The 19,185-nt window shown below is 41.6% G+C and overlaps 1 protein-coding gene across 1 annotated transcript in view; it reads right to left on the bottom strand.

The window, feature by feature from the left end:
* TDO2 (tryptophan 2,3-dioxygenase) overlaps positions 1-19,185 on the bottom strand; it is a 65,805-nt gene that overhangs the window by 29,524 nt on the left and 17,096 nt on the right. Inside the window, exon 4 of the mRNA XM_029614431.1 lies at positions 15,223-15,293. Coding sequence (XP_029470291.1) covers positions 15,223-15,293 — 71 coding nt within the window. The remainder of the gene's footprint in view (positions 1-15,222; positions 15,294-19,185) is intronic.

Raw genomic sequence — 19,185 nt, 5'->3', positions numbered from 1 at the left:
AGAGAAAGAAAAAAAACTTGTGCAATTCAATTACACTAAAGGTAGGCGAAAAAGGGAGGTGGCTTAATTAATTATATGATGTTGTGAAAAAAAAGCAGGGGGGGAATGTACTAAGGGGGGATGAGGTTGTTTATTATTACTGTGTATTTGATGGAATATTGAAAGCTGTTTGAAACAGGTATGTTTTTAGAGATTTTTTAAAATGCAACGGGTTTGATAATAAGTGGAGTGGATTTGGTAGTGAATTCCAAAGGGAAGGTCCTGCTACTGAAAACGCTCTCCTTCTGGTAATATCTAATCTTGCTAATCATGGTGATGGAATGTCTAATAGATTTTGTGTTAGAGATCTTAAATGTCGAGCAGGTTTGTATATACGGAGTATGGAACAAAGCCAGGTGGAGGAGGAGTTATATATTAAGCCGTGAATAATAGTGAGAACTTTATATTATATCCTGAATTTTATGGGTAGCCAATGAAGAGTTTGCAGAGTCGGTGTAATGTGATTCCTGGCACAGACATCAGACTCACTGGTCTGTAATTTCCTGGCTCATCCCTTTTTTTTTTTTGTAACTTTTTATTTATCCATTTTCAGGCATACAAAACAAAATATTGGATCATCCCTTTATAAAAATTGGTATTACATTGGCAACCCTCCAGTCTTCAGGTATCATAGATGATATTATTGATAGTTTACAAATTTCTAATAGCAGGTCCACAATTTAATTTCTCATTTCTTTCAGCACTCTGGGATTTATACCATCTGACCCAGTTGATTTGCTATTCTTTAGTTTTTCAATTTGCCCTAGTACATCTTCCAGGTTCACTGAGATTTGTTTCAGTTCCTCTGAATCATAGAAACATAGAAACATAGAAATGACAGCAGAAGAAGACCAAATGGCCCATCCAGTCTGCCCAGCAAGCTTCACACATTTTTTCTCTCATACTTATCTGTTTCTCTTAGCTCTTGGTTCTATTTCCCTTCCACCCCCACCTTTAATGTAGAGAGCAGTGATGGAGCTGCATCCAAGTGAAATATCTAGCTTGATTAGTTAGGGGTAGTAGCCGCCGCAATAAGCAAGCTACACCCATGCTTATTTGTTTTACCCAGACTATGTTATACAGCCCTTATTGGTTGTTTTTCTTCTCCCCTGCCGTTGAAGCAGGGAGCTATGCTGGATATGCGTGAAGTATCAGTCTTCTCCCATGCTGTTGAAGCAGAGAGCCATGCTGGATGTGCATCGAAAGTGAAGTATCAGGCACATTTGGTTTGGGGTAGTAACCGCCGTAACAAGCCAGCTACTCCCCGCTTTGTGAGTGCGAACCCTCTTTTCTTCTCCCCTGCCGTTGAAGCAGAGAGCTCTGCTGGATGTGTGAAGTATCAGTTTTTCTTCTCCCCCGCCGTTGAATCAGAGAACTATGCTGTATATGCATTGAAAGTGAAGTATCAGGCTTATTTGATTTGGGGTAGTAACCGCCGTAACAAGCCAGCTACTCCCCTCTTTGTGAGTGTGAATCCTTTTTTCCACATTTCCTCTTGCTGTTGAAACTTAGAGCGATGTTGGAGTCACAGTAAGCATGTGTATGTTTATTTAATAAGGGTATTGACTCCAGGCAGTAGCCATCATTCTGGCGAGTCACCCACTCTTCATTGGCAGCCTCTTGACTTTATGGATCCACAGTGTTTATCCCACGCCCCTTTGAAGTCCTTCACAGTTCTGGCCTTCACCACATCCTCCGGAAGGGCATTCCAGGCATCCACCACCCTCTCCGTGAAGAAATACTTCCTGACATTGGTTCTGAATCTTCCTCCCTGGAGCTTCAAATCGTGACCCCTTCAAATCATCACCTTTGAATATAATTTCTAGCATGTATTTATCTCTTACATCTTCCTCAGTGAATACTGAAGCAAAGAATTCATTTAGGGCCAGATTTTCAAAGCCTTTACCCGCATAGGAGGGGTTACGCGCACCGGGCCTATTTTATAAAGGCCCAGCGATGCGCATAAAGCCCTGGGATGCACCTAAGTCCCAGGGCTTTACTAAAGGGGCGGTCCAGGGTCGGGCGGGCGGTCCGGGGGCAGGAGCGGGGCCAAAGGCCTCCGGAACAGTGACCATTTGCTGCTGTGTTGGAGGATCGCATGCCGGCAGGCTTCCGGTGCGCGCATCCTGCGCCTGCCTCCATAAAGGCACAAAAGGTATATCAAAAATTTGGGGGGGGTTAGAGTAGGGCTAGGGGGGGGAAAGATTAGAGGAAGGGGTGGGAAGGTTAGTTTAGGGGAAGGGAAGTTCCCTCACAGGTTGCTCCGATTTCGGACCAGCCGCACATACTTTTGAAAATCTACCCCATAGTCTCTCTGCTATGACTTTGTTATCCCTAAGTCCTCCTTTACCCCTTGATTATCTAATGGTCCAACTGACTTTCTCACAAGCTTTTTACCTCAAATGTACCTGAAAAAGTTTTTATTATGAGTTTTTGTTTCCACGGCAAGCTTCCTTTCAAATTCTCTCTTTGCCTTCCTTTTCAGTGCTTTGTATCTGACTTGCCAGTGCTTTTGCTGTTTCCTGTTCTCTTCATTCAGATCCCTTTTCCATTTCTTGAAAGATATTCTTTTAGATATTATAGCCTCTCTCAAGTCACCTTTCAACCATGCCAGTAGTCATTTAGCTTTCTTTTCATCTTTTCTAATGCATGGAATACATCTGTTCTGGGCTTCCAAGATGGTATTTTTAAACAACATCCATGCCAGAGCTAAACTCTTAACCTTTGCAGTTGCTCCTTTCAGTTTTTTCCTAAGCATTTTCCTCATTTTATCATAGTCACCTTTTTGAAAATGAAATGCTATCATAGTAGATTTCTTTTTTGCACTCCCCTCCAGTTAAATCAAATTTGATAATGTTGTGATCACTAATGCCAAGTGGCTCCAACACTGTTACCTCTCACACCAAATCCTGTGTTCCACCAACGACTAGATCTAAAATAGTTTCTCCTTTTGTTGGTTCTTGTACCAGCTGCTTCATGAAGCAGTCATTTATTTCATCTAGAAACTTTACTTCTCTAGAATGTCCTGATGTAACTTTCACCCTGTCAGTACTGGGGTAATTGAAATCACCCATTATTACTGTGCTGCTGATTTTGTTAGCTTTCCTCATTTCTTTTAGCATTTCATTACCTGTTAGTTCATTCTGGCCAGGTGGACGGTAATATACCCTACTATTTCAGTATTTTATTCCCTTTTTTTATCTGGAATGTCTATCCATAAAGATTCAATATTGCTTTTTGTTTCCAGCAAATCTTTGTATCACAGTGTCCCATTGGTTATCCTCCTTCCATCAGGTCTCTTAGATATCAATTATATCTATCCCTTCATCCAATGCTATACACTCTAAACCTCCCATCTTATTTTGTAGACTTCTAGAAATTATCAAAATTATCATTGGTTCTGGAACCCTTTTAAAGACTCTTATCAGATAAGTATCTGAATTGTTGAACTTATCTCTTTACAGTTCGCTATTTTTGTATTTTACTTCTATTTGTTTTCATAAGGATTGATACTTTGCGTCTTTGTTTTTCTTTATTTTTTGGCATTGAATATAATTTACTTTGAAGAAAGTACTGTTCTCATGTAAGTATAATACTTTATGTCTTTCTTTAACTTTTCTTTGATTTACTTTTCCTGTATGTCTTTCTGTATATAAACTCAGGTCTGATTCTGTATGACAATGTTTGTGTATGCACTTATCTGTTTCTCTTGTTATTCCTTCCTTTCCCATTGCTGGCCAGTTCATCTTTACTTTTCGCCTTCTGTATTTCTTTTTACCTACTAACCTAGTCCTTACATAAAATAAACAAGAAACTCTGTGACTGCTCCAGGCTCTTCCACATACACATCAGTAGAGTTCCCTAAATTGTGTGTCATCGATCGCTTAGTGTTACTGTAAAAATAATAATTATTGAAATAAAAGAATAATTGATCAGCCCTAACTCTTGTTTGAGAAAGAGCAGCTTATTTTTTTATTCAAAATGACTTTATTCTTTCTGAATCTCTGCTGAACAGCAATTTCACTTTCCCGGTCAAAAACATTTGAGAGAAAGTATTAATTATACTGTTAGCTCTTTCTCTTTATTTGTACCTCATTTCTTAGTTGTTTTTTTTTTTTTCAATTGCTCTAGTGACATCTCTTGTGCTCAGTCTGGGACTGCTTTACTCTAGGGTGTTGCTTTCCTTCTTAGGGTCACTCAGTAAACCCCTTTATAATAGAGGGATACGGTGGTAGCGCTTTCTCCAGCTGTATCATTCATTGTGAATATTAACATAGACAATCACTCCAGATCATATGTCCCTCTCATGTGCTGCTCGTTGGTACGTGCTGCAGCAGACAATTAACTTTAAAAACTATTCTGTCCTGTACCTAACCTTGACCGGGAATCTCTATTAAAAAACAAAGGCACTCACACTTCACATATACTCTCTATCAATGCTTTGATGGTTCTTTCTTTTTTTAGACCAGTGGTTCCCAACCCTGTCCTGGGGACCCCCCAGCCAGTCGGTTTTTCAGGATATCCACAATGAATATGCATGAGAGAAAATGTGCATGTTATGGAGGCAGCGCGTGCAAATTTTCTCTCATGCATATTCATTGTGGATATCCTGAAAACCCGACTGGCTGGGGGGGTCCCCAGAACAGGATTGAGAACCACTGTTTTAGACTATTTTTGTACTTTATAAAGGCCTGAGGAACTGAGCACCACATCAGCTCTCCTGCTTTAACAACAGTCAGGCTTCTCTCTCTCTCGCTCAAGATTCTTTGCTAGCACTCTGAGGTCCTTGCTTGTGCTGACATCGTAGTGTAGGGAACACTGTGGCTGCCTAATGCTGTGCCCCGCAGATTGCAGCCCTGGGAGCAGGTGGCTGCCAGGACTTACCAAGGTGGAGGATGGGAACCGCACATTGAGCAGGACCCAGGAGTGGAGCCAAAGATCAGGATGAGAGCCAAGGACCAAGAACAGAGCAGGAGACGGGATGCAGCAGGAACCCACAGGAAAAAGGCCAGGCAACAACAGGATCAGGGAGCGAACTCTGTGAGGAATGTTGGACCAGCAAAGGTGTGACAGGCTAGGGCTTCTTATAGCCAACCCTCAGTTGGGACATACCTAATGCTGGTCCAATAGGGAGCCTCCGAAGGCAAGTCTCCATGTTTAGTTTCATAGCTCCTACAGGATTCTTGCTGAACCAGAGTCCTTGTGGCTCCACTGCAAATTCCCCTGCCTAATGGTTAGAGCAGTGGCCTGTAAACCAGGATCTTCATGGGAAGGCTAAGTTCGCCTCTCGGTTTATGATTTCCCCCTCCTCCCACAGCCTTGGACCACTTCCCTGCCCTGTCCTTCCTGAGCCCAGGCACATCATATTTTTTTCTGGAACTGCTTCTGCTTCTTCATCCCCTGAAACACTTCTCCAGTTGCATTTGTTGCTTCATGTCCCCAATATAGCTGCTGTCTCCTAAGGGATATATTTTATTTTTTTGTGTTTTTATACTGAATGTGATACTAAACTGAGTTAGGACAACAAAAGAAGCTGAGGATTAATTAGCTTTCACATATTAAGGGAATGTTTGTAGTGCAATACATTTTGTGATAAGCAGGTGCCATCTAGTGTCCAAAGAAAATATAGCAAGCAAATTTAAACCCTTTCCAAAAAATCACAAGGGTCAATATTCAGGAATATTTAGCTAAAAGCCAACTTTTCAATGTTTCCTTCACTTAACCAGCTAAAGTTTTGCCAAATAACCCATTATCTGGCTAAAATTTAGCTGGATTACATAGGGGCGTTCCAGGGGCAGAGGCAGAGTTAAGTTAGCTGGATAAGTTCTGACAATATTTTGTCAATAATTAAAGAGAAACAAACAGGGAGGCAGAATATAAATTTAGGGACTGGAACAAAATTCTTCCTGATAACATAAAAACATGGAAGCAGCAGGATGATACTAAACTGAAGGCATATATATGCCTCTGCTTTTTGATTGACTTATTCCATGGGGGCCATGAAACCCTGATGGAGTTGTGATCGCCATGCACAAAGCGTCTTTGTTTTCCTGCCACGGTAAGTCTGGAAATATTTCAACAAATAGCAGTACATGTGTTTTGATAATAAAGTTACATGGGAATAAAGGAGAGCTTTGGGCAGACTAGATATGCCATAATGATCTTTTTCCACTATCATGTTTCTATGTTTCTAAATTACCTGAGATATTAACAGATAGCTTGATTGGGCAACCTATTCAACTAAGTCATTCCTTTATACAATGTATTTGAATACAGTTTGTCATTGCTGTAATATTGAAACTGATTGTATCATAGCAGATTTGGAATGTCAATTCTGGTGAGATAACCCTCCATCAGTGTAATAGAGTTACACCCATAGCAAGAAAAATTAGCATTCATTTTTTATTAACTTTTGCTTAAATACTATGATGCTTGATGTAAATATCAGTCTTCCAGAACACAGCAGGGGAGCAGAACTTTATCTGTGAAGGAACAGATAGTTCCTGGTTCTCACTAATTTTGAAAAACTAAGGTAACATTTTATTTTTGTTTTATGTAATATTGTTTATTAAACATCAAAGGCAAAAACGTTTCACCTCCATGACTCTGAAGCATGTCAAACTACAGAAAACAACAGCCGTGTCAACAGTTTTCATTTTATATTATTCCCCTCCCTAATAATCCGACCCTAAACCACCCGCCCTACCTCGGGACATGAAGAGAATAGGATATGGCTGAGGTATAATGGAAATACACCAGTACAGTTAAGGATAATTGATGAGTGCTTCTGGCTCTGGGGGAAAGATGTTGCAAGCAGGCTCCCCAAACAGTGATCAAGGCCTGTTTACACTTAAAAGAATATGAGGTAGTTTGATTCTCCATTTGCATAAGGGTATGTCATTTATTTCGCCATAGCCCAAAACTAGGAGGATTGAAAGCCCACCGTTGTAACAATATGGCTTTCTTTGCAACAAAGCAGGCTTTCCGCAGGAAAAGACATCTATCTCATCCTCGCACCTGAAAGGATGAGACGTCAAAAAGGGCCCCCTCTGGTGTGAGCACCACTGATTGACCTACTAATAAAGAAAGATACTTGGCGATATTCCCCCAGAAAAACTCATATGCAAATGCAGTCCCAAAAACAATGGCCTAGGGAACTCCATTCAGTTTGGCATTTACTACAGCAGTCTGAGGATAAATAGCCGCACCTATGTAATCAGGCCGGGGGTAGATATGCCCTGTGTAGAAGCTTGTATTGCATCTCTCGTAGACTAGCATCTTCTGTTACCTCAGGAATTCTTTTGATGGCAGATAGGAGAGAAATGTCAGCTAAAGTTGATATGTCTGCCCTCCACTTAAGAAGCCAAGTATCACATAAGGTTCCGGCTGCAATGTTAAGGAGTGATTTACGAATCTGAGATATGCCCTGCCGCCTCGGAATCTCCAGCTGGAAAAACTCCTCCAAATGATTCAGAAAACTGTCTTGTAGATGTATTCGTTGTAGTGAGCAAATGTAGTGATGCAATTGGAGGTAGGCAAAGACAGAGTTAGAAAAGAGGTCAAATTGCGAGGACAGGACCATGTTAGAACGCATGACACCCTCGGAGTCCACTACTTGAGAGAGAGTAGTCACGTCTTTCTGCTGCCATTGAGAGAAGTATTTAGACTGTGAGCCCGGGAGGAAATCCAAATTTCCCCGAATGGGTAACAATGCTGACTCATGAGGGTAGTGGCCTAATTTAGAACAAAGAAATATCCAAGATTTGCGGCGCGAGCTCAGGAGAAAATTACCACCGTGTGATGAGGGGAGGCTTGCCCACTTCACAGGAAGAACATATATTGGGTGTAAAAGATGTATCATTGCTCTTTCAAATTCTAGTGGGGTAAAATGTTGTGTATTAAATACCCAGGCTTTTACATGTCGTAGCAAACAAGCCATGTTATATTCCTCTATGTCCGGAACTCCCAATCCACCACTGCACCAGGATCCGACTGGATGCACCATAGCAATATGTGCCCGTTGGCCCTGCCAGATGAAACGGGAAAGCATAGCATAGACTAACCTTATGTCTTGCTCCTGGAGCAAAACAGGAATGATTTGAAAAACATAGAGCCATTTAGGCCACAGAATCAGCTTAAATAGGTTTATCCGGCCATTCACCGACAAGGCAGGTCCTTCCATTCCAGAAGCTTATACTGAAGAGCTTTTAGTAGTGGCAGGACATTTAAATCATAAAGTTTGGTCTTAGAAAAGGATAACTGAATGCCCAAGTAACGAAAGGCTTCCCTTGTCCATTGAAAGGGGAACTTTGTCTGCCATTCACCAGAATGAATAGCATGGGAAACTAAGGCTTCAGATTTGTTCAGGTTTAATTTAAAACCAGAAAAGGATCCGAACCCTTCAAATAAATACATAGGGGCAGACAACGCTGTTACTGGGTCGGTTAGATGAACTGAAAGATCATCTACAAATGCAGTGACCTTAAAAAGAAAGGTCCCCACCAGTACACCGGAGATAGATACATTCTGCTGAATAGCTAACCAGTAAAGGTTCAAGCGAGAAAATAAATAACAGCGGCGATAAAGGACAACATTGCCTTGTACCGCGATGGAGGGGGAAATCCGCCGTAAGAGAACTATTAATTAAAAGTTGGGCGCATGGCGCCGCATATAAAAGATGAACCACCCTTAACCATTCGCCCCGGATCCCAAATTGCTCCAAACCAAAAAAGAGATAATCCCATGCCACACAGTTTCGATGCCTTTTCGGCGTCGAAACTGACCAAAGCGGAGGGGATATTACGCAATATATTCCATGCAATGGAAACCAGTGCCCGACGAATATTAATATCCGGATGTCGTTCTCACAAATCCCACCTGGTGGTTCCCTATCAGGGAAGGGAGAACAGTTGCTAAGCAGTCAGCATAAATCTTCGCCAGTAGCTTAGCATCAAAATTCAGGAGAGAGATTGGTCGACTGGATCTGGGGTCCAAAGGATCTTTATCTTTTTTAGGGATCAGCATGATCAAAGCTTTGTTTGTATCTGGTGGGAAGGCATGCTGACTGAGCAAATGTTCATAATGCAGAAGCAGGGGTGAAGTGATTCTATCCTGTAATATTTTATAATATTCCCTGGTAAAACCGTCGGGACCTAATGCCTTGTTAGATGGCGCTCCTATGATCCCGTATCGGATTTCCTCTAGACATAAAGGGGCATTGAGTTTTACCAGCTGCAGATCCATAAGTTGAGGAAGGGCTAACCTCTGAAAAAAAGCAGCGCAAGCACTGTCATCTGCTGGTTGCTGAGCGTAGAGTTGTTGAAAGTAAGAAAGAAAGACCTCATTCAGACCCTTGTGGGTTATTCACTATCGTTTGTGAGGAATTTCAAATGGCAGCTATATATTTAGCCCCCAATTATTTTTGTTTTATATTCTAAGATTTAATACAATCATAAGGAAATATTGGTATGTAATTACATATTTATATTGCACCTACTTCAATGCAGATTTCATTCAGGTACTGTAGATATCAAATCACATTAGGGCCTTACCCTTAATGCGGGTGTTAGGACCCTAATGCCTATGGTAAAGCCATAACGTATGCAATAAATAACATATGTAAATTTTCAAAATTTAGTCAAAAGGGAGCAGTTTGGATGGAGCTTATGAAAACAAGGGGTGTTTAACATTGTGTGCGATAGCATAGCGTATGCTAGTGCATGATTTAACTACACCTTTTTTCTTGGCGCTTTGCCAGAAATGGGTTTCAGACGAAGAGAGAGCACGCCTCTGGGGAGGCACATATATTAGTCAACTTTTTATACCACTATAAGAGGGGCAACTAGGAATTTGAGGTGAGATTTTGGTGGTGGCCTAGGTTTTGGGGGGACAGTTTTACATGCATAGTCAGAGGTACGAACAGCACAGTACACATCAGTGAAGATCTGATGGGATTTGGAGTGAGGAAAGGTACCCAAAGATGAGATTTGTACAAAGTACTCTCGACCTAGTTTGATGCACTCTCTGTACCCCTACCTCCTTCCCACCCTTCCACACCCCCAGTACATAAAAATGAATCCTGCGTTGGGACCGCAGATATGACAATTTTGACGCACGCAAGCTTTTGAAAATTCACCTTTTATTGTTCAGTTTCTGAACTGTCTTCTTACATTATGAACAGTGTACAAGATATGCTGTGGACAATTTACCCCTCTGCAGGAATTTTTTTCTGAATCAACAACCATTGCTGAGTGCCATCAAGGGTGATATCTTTTTTTTTTCATCTCCTACTCTTGAATTACTAAAGAATTTTGGACTGTTTCTTTTTAGAGGGAATTTTCATTGATGTTTTTGGGGGCAGATGATTCCTTTTTCAGCAGGCACTGTTTAGTGCTTCAGCCAGAGGTAGTATGATTCACCCAGTGATATCTAATGTTAAGCTTTGAGATATTCAAATTGTTCATGGCAGTATTTGAGGAGTGCAAGGCTTGATGGAAGATCTCTTTTTATTGTTGACTGACATTGTTGTGAGATTGTTGTATGCTTCTAGCTATGTGATTTATTATTTATGAGCTAGGAGTTTGGGTCGGGGGAGTAGAACATCACCAGTGGGGTAAACATATAGTTATTGGTGCACACTAAGGGGCTGATTTAGTAAAATGTGCTAATGCTATCGCAGCTGTTAAACAGGCCGATGCAATATGGGTGTATGAAAAATGGGCGCTCATGATTGAGCACCCGCTGTCCTAATGTACGCTCATCCACCTCTCTCAGGTGAGTGATGTACTATGCTAATGAGCTGCTGCATTAAAAAGGAGGTGCTAGGGGAAATTGTGCATCCAAGCACAGCCACGGGTTAGGAAAGTGGACGATCGTAAATTGAGGGTCTGTCAAGACTTTTTTTTTTCCATGTTGCTGCTTTCTGTGGTTCCTCTGACTTAATATTGCGATGATATTATGTCGGAGGATGCACAGAAACCCTGTATTTTCTGTTTTTGGTTGATCTTTTGGGGCAACTCAAGACTTAATGCCAGCTCTGGAACTGACATTAATTTTTGAGGGTTAAAATGTGCACATTGGGGTAGATTTTAAAAATTTGCGCGATCGTGTACTTTTGTTCGCGCACCAGGCGCGAACAAAAGTATGCTGGATTTTATAAGATACGCGCGTAGCCGCGCGTAACTTATAAAATCCGGGGTCGGCGCACGCAAGGGGGTGCACATTTGTGCAACCTGCGCGCGCCGAGCCCAGCGCGTGCTGCCTGCTCCCTCCGAGGCCGCTCCAATTTCGGAGCGGCCTCGGAGGGAACTTTCCTTCGCCCTCCCCCCACCTTCCCCTACCTAACCCACCCCCCTGGCCCTATCTAAACCCCCCCTTACCTTTGTTGGCAGATTTACGCCTGCTAAAAGCAGATGTAAATCTGCGAGCGCCAGCGGGCTGCTGGCGCGCCGTCACCCAACCCGGGGGCTGGTCCGGAGGCCTCAACCATGCCCCCGGACCGGCGCCATGCCCCCAGGCCCGCCCCCAAAATGACGGAGCCCGCCCCCGAAACGCCGCATCGTTTCGGGAACGCCCCCTCCCCGCCCCTTTTACAAAGCCCCGGGACTTACGCGCGTCCCAGGGCTCTGCGCGCGCCGGCGGCCTATGCAAGATAGGCGCACTGGCACGCAGGGCATTTAAAATCCGCCCCTTTGGGTGCACGGTTATTTTTTACATTGGGGGTACTAGATAAATAGTCTCATCAGCTTGGTATTTACATGTGATGAGCACTATTCTCTCATTGCTAGTTTGGATGCGCATTTTGGACACGCTGATCCCCTTATTGCATCAGGGGTTACTTTGCGCATCTAACTGAGGATTAATCTGAGTGCACAGTATTGCTTTGGCCTGAAAGTGCATTAAAAATGCTGTTCGCCCACACAAGCTAGTTTTACCCATAATAATAGAAATCATAATTCACGAAAATTAGCTCTCAATAGTTTTAACGTAAAACCTATGATAATAAAGTAATGAGATTCAAAACAATGCAAAATAGTTAATTACCTATTAGTGTAGCAAAACTGTATGCAAGCAAACTGCTTCACAGATGTATTAATGCACAACGCTTAACTTCACCTAGAGGAAGTGTAGTTAAGTCTTTGTGATGCTCTCTGTATATAGGATATATGCGAACTTTACCGTCTGCCTCCTTTGCATATCATTAACATTGGACTTTCGTACATGCAGTAAACACAGCATTTATATGCATTAAAGGCCAATTTTAGCACACTTGAGTACATTGGTCCCTTGCTTTGAAAAACTAAGTTTTTATTATTTCATTTATATCCTAAGGTTTGATAAAGCAATAAAATAGCAATATCAAACAATCAGACAATAATGTCACTATAAAATATTAAAAGAAATGCTTTGAAGGGGAACATTTTTGTTGAAATGCTGATTGCGGTCTACAGAAGCTTTCAGTTGGAGTACTGTTGAGTGAAACCAGAAATGTGTTATTTTTTGTTTATAACAAATGATGAAAATGTGAAATATTTTGTTTAGTAAAAATACATTTATTACAGTTTATTAATCTCTCGCTCTCTCTTTATATATAGATGATTATATATATATTGTGCTTGGCCGGATGCATTTTTCTGTGCACCCCTTCACTCAGAAGCTGTGACAGAATGGATGGCATTCCTTTTGCTGAGCAGCATTGGAAGCTGCTGTGGAATGCATTGTTTTGGCTTTACTGACCCAGCTATGCAGGAACGGATGGGTCCTACTCAAGAAATGCGCTGCTTGCAGAGAACCATTCTGATGCCCACATCTGTGCCCCCTGACGGATGTCTTCTGATTGTGTCAGCATGGAAGAAAACCGTGTGCATTTGTGCGTAGCAACCAATCGCTCTCTTTCACTGAATATCTCCAGGGAAGCAGATTCACTCTCCTTCATTCACCAACTATGGGGAAATCACCAAGTTGCTTGCAGGTCGCGGTTCTTAAAACTTGCACAATTGACAAGAGCCAGCTCCAATATTTTCCTGACCACATTATTGTATGCTGCCCACCTCTGCACCCATTGGCCTCCCCATACATCTAAAACCTATTGTTCTAAGAATGCTTTTTCACCTGATTTTATTGCCTCTGTCTTTCCTTCCTCGCATACAAACATATTGACAAGCTGTCTACAAACTCCTCTTCCCTGCCCCCCCCCCCCGAACACACACACACATACACACACCCCCTCTAAACTCCTCTCTCACATCCACACACAGTCATTAACACCCAGGCTCAACAGTACTCCTACCCCCTTCCACACACTCACCTTCTCCACTCCTCCTCTCCAGCAACATACACCCTTCCACTCTCCTTCTCCACGCCACTCCATCCATACACATACTCATCCTCCCTCCACACAAACCCCCCACGCTCCCTCCACACTCCTTCTTCCGAACTACCGCGCACACACACACACACACACACATTCTCCAAACTCCTCCTCCAATTGCTCCATTCACAGACATATATGCACTGACTATGTCTCCACTCCCTCCACACACACACACACACACACACACACACACACACATAAAACACACATCCTTCAAGCTTCTCCTCCACTCTCCTAACACATATTCCACACACTTCCTCGTGCCACTTCACACACGCATACCCTCTCCACAAACACCCATGCATACACTCACATAGTCCCTCTCTAAACATACCCTTGCCCGTCAGACTCTTACTCGCCCCCTTCCAGCCCTGGATTTGCAAATATGCACCCATTATACCTGTGCCTAGGGTGGCAAACATAGGGGCAGCAGGCTGGCTAAGATTTGTTGCCTTCCAGCTCTGTTGAATTTCATGCAGCAGAGAACCACCTTCTGCTATCCTCCTTCTGCTATCCTTACAAGAGGTGGGGGGAGGGGATAAAAGCATCAAAAGTGCCTAGGAGTGGCAAACTCCTAAATCAGTCTCCCCCCCCCCCCTCCACACACACCCACCCACCCATTCTCAGTCTAGAGATTCCTACACCTCCCCACACTCTACACACACACACACACACACACACTCTCCAGACTTCTGTACCCTCCCACATACACACCCACCTATACACAGACACATGCACACCCTGACTCCTCCCCCCCCAAAGATACACACACATATATATACCCTATAGGCTTCTCCTCCCCTTCCCCCGCCACAGACATACACATGCACACACATACACTCACCCTCCAGACTCCTGCTCCAACCCTCCATACACACACAAACCCTGTCATTCTCTTATCATCCCACTCTCCACGACACACATGCTCCACATTCATGTTCTCTCCAAGACTCAGCTTGCTGTCTCCTTTTCTATACAATGTCTTACATTCCTTCTCACACCCACTCCTACCATTCACTGCCTTACTAAACGTATCCTTTCACACCATGTAAAAAAAAATAAAAATTCAAATATACCTTCACTCCACAACATTCCTATCTCACTCACAATACCCACCTCTTCCACTTACTAAGTCCAAACCAATCTCTCCTTCTTTTACCACATTATATGTTCTCCAATGAAATTTCAATGGGTATGAGCAAGTAAAATATTATTTTAGTAAGAAATTAACTGTTTGTAGATTTTTGAAGATAGATTGTTACCATAAGATTTTTTTCTAGCTCTTCAGATAAAAACTTGTTGCTTTGAGAATCAATGACATTTTTGCCTTGTGATCCAAAATACATGGCATTTTGTAATTATTATCAGCAGTAGAGTCAATATTCACTCTTACCCCAAAAGTCCCAGAAAACATTTATAACTAGACAAAAACTATGTATTCCAATTTAAATAAGTTATTTTTTGAAAAGTAATTTCTTTAAATAATAGAGTCAAAAATTTGTTTCATTTCTCAGAATTACTTTTCTCCAGGGTTACCCCTCTATACATAACAAAAGAGTAATGCATATCTTTATCTGACACATAGTCTAGAAGGACAAGTTACATGATGCATGTCTACAGAATTTGAGAATTCTGCAATGATCTATCCAAGCTAACTAGATCGTGAAGGTCCGAGCTTTATAAATAACTGAATATTTGGCCTTTAGTCATCTAATGAAGGCCCAGACCTCCAGATAAATCATCTAAGAAAAACCTACAAAACTGAAGGAGCTAAACGTAGCCATCTCTAGTCCAATTTGCAGATTACTTACATGCCCATTCTGAAAAATCTCCCGAACAGAATCTAACTCCCACAGGATCTGCTTGAACCACAATTCATAGGCTGAAATAAGAAAGTCATTGTTACTATGATTGTTAGTGTGGCCAGGCCTTAAATCCTCGTCCTATGCCACTGAAAATGTATCCTTTTACCATAACCCAGTTTTGTCACTTAACCTTTACTCTGGGTAATGTTGTGCTATTTTTGACCTAGAAGAGGATGACATGGTTTTTGGCTATCTCTTTAAGTAAATATGTTACAAAGGACCTCATGAGGGGAGTGTGAAAGACCTCAATAGGGGAGTGTGCCCTGTATTCAATATAAGCCTGTGCTCAGAGTGGAAGAAGGCTTCTATCTTTTGTTGCTGTAAGGTTAGAAAAGAGTGAGTCTGATTGTTCAGCAGTTAGTTCTTGAAACTGCTGGTTCGTCTGGCCCATCAGGGACCTACCAAAATGGAAACTGGAGTGCTAACATTAGACACCTAGGTGTTAACGTTTGGGCACTTACAGGGAAAATGTAACAAATATCTTGTAGGAGATCCTGTGGATTTTCTGAGAGTAACTGCTTCAGAAGAATCCTGTGAAAGGGATGTGAATACTAATGAGCTTGTATATGAAGAATTCTTAAAACAACAGAAATGTTTGTGAACCAGATTAAAATCTAAAAGCTAGAGGAAGAGAAAGCGTATGGTACATTTATTTTGTGTTGCTGCTTACCTCTACTATGCATCCTGAGTTTTATTATTGTAAGTTGACTGCTGGTACTCCCCAAAAGGATAAAAGATATCATTTTTCAATATAATCCAGTGAATGAGAACCTAATTACTTAATCCCAGGGTTATGGATTTTAAGAGTGATTCTGCTAGGAGAAAGGCCTAAAGATATTGAAAGTTGGTGATATAATCTGATGGTCACAGGAGGAAAAGAAGCTTCTTTAGTATATTCCCTGTTCACCAGGTCCAGTTCACCATCCACCTGACCAAAGATTATAGTTTGGAACCCACAGAGGCTGATGCCAGGACTCCAGAACCCCAGCATCAGACCCTAATTTATTTTATGTGCCACAAGTGGTGGGTACATTTAAAAGAAATAAAACAATTCGTAAGCAAGTTACTATTATTTTTTGGAGCAGTGTATAGCAGAGTTTACATTGCATGGGAAGAAAACAGTTCAGGAGCACATACAAGGCAAGAACAATAAGGCAGTGGACAAAGCCCCAGGAATATTAGATAACCGCTCCTTTCAAACCTTCAGCAAACATCCATCAGCAGGCGCTCATACCTACCACAAATACTCCGTCTCACAACTAGACTCACCCACTTAAGCTCTAGCAACTTGCATTACATCTCCACTCTCCTTTCACAGCGCTAAAGGACCTCTCAAGTCTAATAATTCAGGAACCATTAGCCCAGAGACCTGACCAAATTCAGCAATGACAGAGCTTTTTATCCCCACCTCTCAACCATAGGCACCTACACCAGACTCTCATCCCACCTCAGCTCTACATTCCATGGACTGCATCTAAACATTTAAAATCCCAAGAAGAAAGACTCAAGACGCAAAACTTAAAATCAATTCAGACTCCGACTCAGACTTAAACCTTCTCTAAGCTACATTCTTAAGTCATAAGGACTCTGACCATCTCGCTCCATTTTATTAATTCCATTTGAAGCCTTCCACACAAACACTAACCTTTAGCCTTTGCACTACTCTTCATCACATTACTGCCTCAAAGATGCTCACCTTCACCATTCCCATAATCAAGAAAAAATCAAGAAATCCTATACAATCCACCTCTCATCCATCAACGCGACAACAAAGGTTAATCCCCATCATGTTATCTCCTATCACACAATTCCTGGGTCTCTCACTTTTCACTCTCACACTTTTCAACGCTCAGTCTCTCTCCAAAAAAATGCACATCCTCAATGACTATCTGATAGAAGTTAACCCTGATATCTGTGCCATCACGGAAACTTGGTTAAAACCCACGGACATAGTATTAATAAACCAGCTCCCCTCACAAGCTTATGACATCATTTCAGTCCCCAGACCCAAAAAAAAAGGAGGAGGTCTCCTTATTGCAGCTAAAAAAAAGCCTAGGCATCACCTTACAACAATCCAATTTTTCCTCAAAACTAGAATTCTCACTCTTCAAAGCAGATCATCTACAAATATGCCTCATTTATGCCCCCCCAGGAACATTAGATTCAGACCCCTCTCCTCTGATCGAGCTAATAGCCAAACACATCAACTCAGACAAACCTGCAATAATCTTGGGCGACTTCAACCTACATATCGACTCTCTTCCACAATCCACCAACTGTGAAACAGTCCTCACATCTCTTAACCATATGGGCTTCACTCAAATTGTCAACAGCCCCACCCACAAGGCAGGACATACATTAGACCTCATCTTCGTTAACGACAGCTTCACTATCTGCTCCAACCCCAACTGTTCGCCAGTACCATGGTCCGACCACAGAGTCATACACACATCCCTGAAGATAAGAAACCGCCCAGCACAAAACCCTACCAAAACCACCATTCACTTCAGGAAACCCTGCTCACTGGACTTACTCACTGAACACATCTCCAAAGAAATAAACATGCTAGACCTCACAGATGCATCCACCACCACTACTTCATGGATCAATATCACCAGTAAAATTGCAGATCAAATTTGCCCATCGACCACTAAAGTAACACAACCAACTCTTGACAACAGAAAACCCTGGATTACACCTGAGATCAAATCCTTAAAACAAAAACTAAGACATAAAGAGCATAGCTGGAGGAAAAACCCTTCCACCGCATCTCTGGCGAGCTATAAATCCTGTCTTAACACCTACAGAAATATCATCCACAAAACTAAAAAAGATTTTTATGCAAAAAAAATCCACAATTTTGTCTTCGACTCAAAGGCACTTTTTTCATATGTTTCATCTCTCACCAAACCATTACCTCCTCCCATTCCAGATGACCAGGCATTCAACAAAGCTAATGAACTCGCTAAATACTTCAAATCTAAAATCACCAACCTAACAGGTGCGCTTACAATCAACAGCTCCTCTCCAATGACGCACCTCACAACCCAGCCTCAACAAAACTGCAGTCTAGAATCCTTCGAACCCACATCAGAGCTTGAGATAGAAAACATCCTTAAGAAACTAAAACCTTCCTCCCACCCATCAGATCCTCTACCTACTAACCTGCTCATTTCCATACCAAATACCATCTCTAAACCATTATCTAAAATCATTAATACCTCTTTATCTCATGGAGTGGTTCCCAATCAATTAAAGCTAGCAATCCTCAAACCTCTTCTAAAAAAACCAAACGCCTCCCCTACTGATCTAGCTAACTTTAGACCTATCGCAAATTTACCGATGATAGCCAAATTGATGGAAAAAACAGTCAACAAACAACTCTCTGAATACCTTGAGGATCACAACATACTATCCTCAGCTCAATACGGCTTCCGCAAAGGTCTCAACACGGAATCCCTTCTCCTCTCACTCACGGACAACATCCTCTTAAACCTAGAAAAAAAACAAGCCTACCTTCTTTTTTTTTTATTTTTTTATTTTTTAAATTTTATTTTTATTGCATTTCTTAGTTATAACAAACAATAATTCTGATACAGGGGTACAGAACAAAGAAAACTAAGAAAAATTCACATTACAGATAAGAAAGTTTCCCCCAAATTGTATCAATTGCTAGGATAATATTAAGAATAATATTTAGTGAACTTTGACAAGTAGTAAACAATTGGAGCAAATAAGGAAAAAATATTATACATATAAACCTCCTTGTATTCCCTCAAACATTCCATTTGTTTATTTATCCCACTTTTCATACAATACTTAGGAGTAGTTATCAAGAAAAGCACGTAATTGGTCTGGATAGTTAAAGATATATGAATTTCCTTGATATTTTATGTAGCACTTACATGG

Source organism: Rhinatrema bivittatum, chromosome 1 (genome assembly GCF_901001135.1).
Source record: "Rhinatrema bivittatum chromosome 1, aRhiBiv1.1, whole genome shotgun sequence".
Lineage (NCBI taxonomy): Eukaryota > Metazoa > Chordata > Amphibia > Gymnophiona > Rhinatrematidae > Rhinatrema > Rhinatrema bivittatum.
Note: the sequence above shows the minus strand (reverse complement) of the source record. Positions and strands in the feature narration are given on the sequence as shown.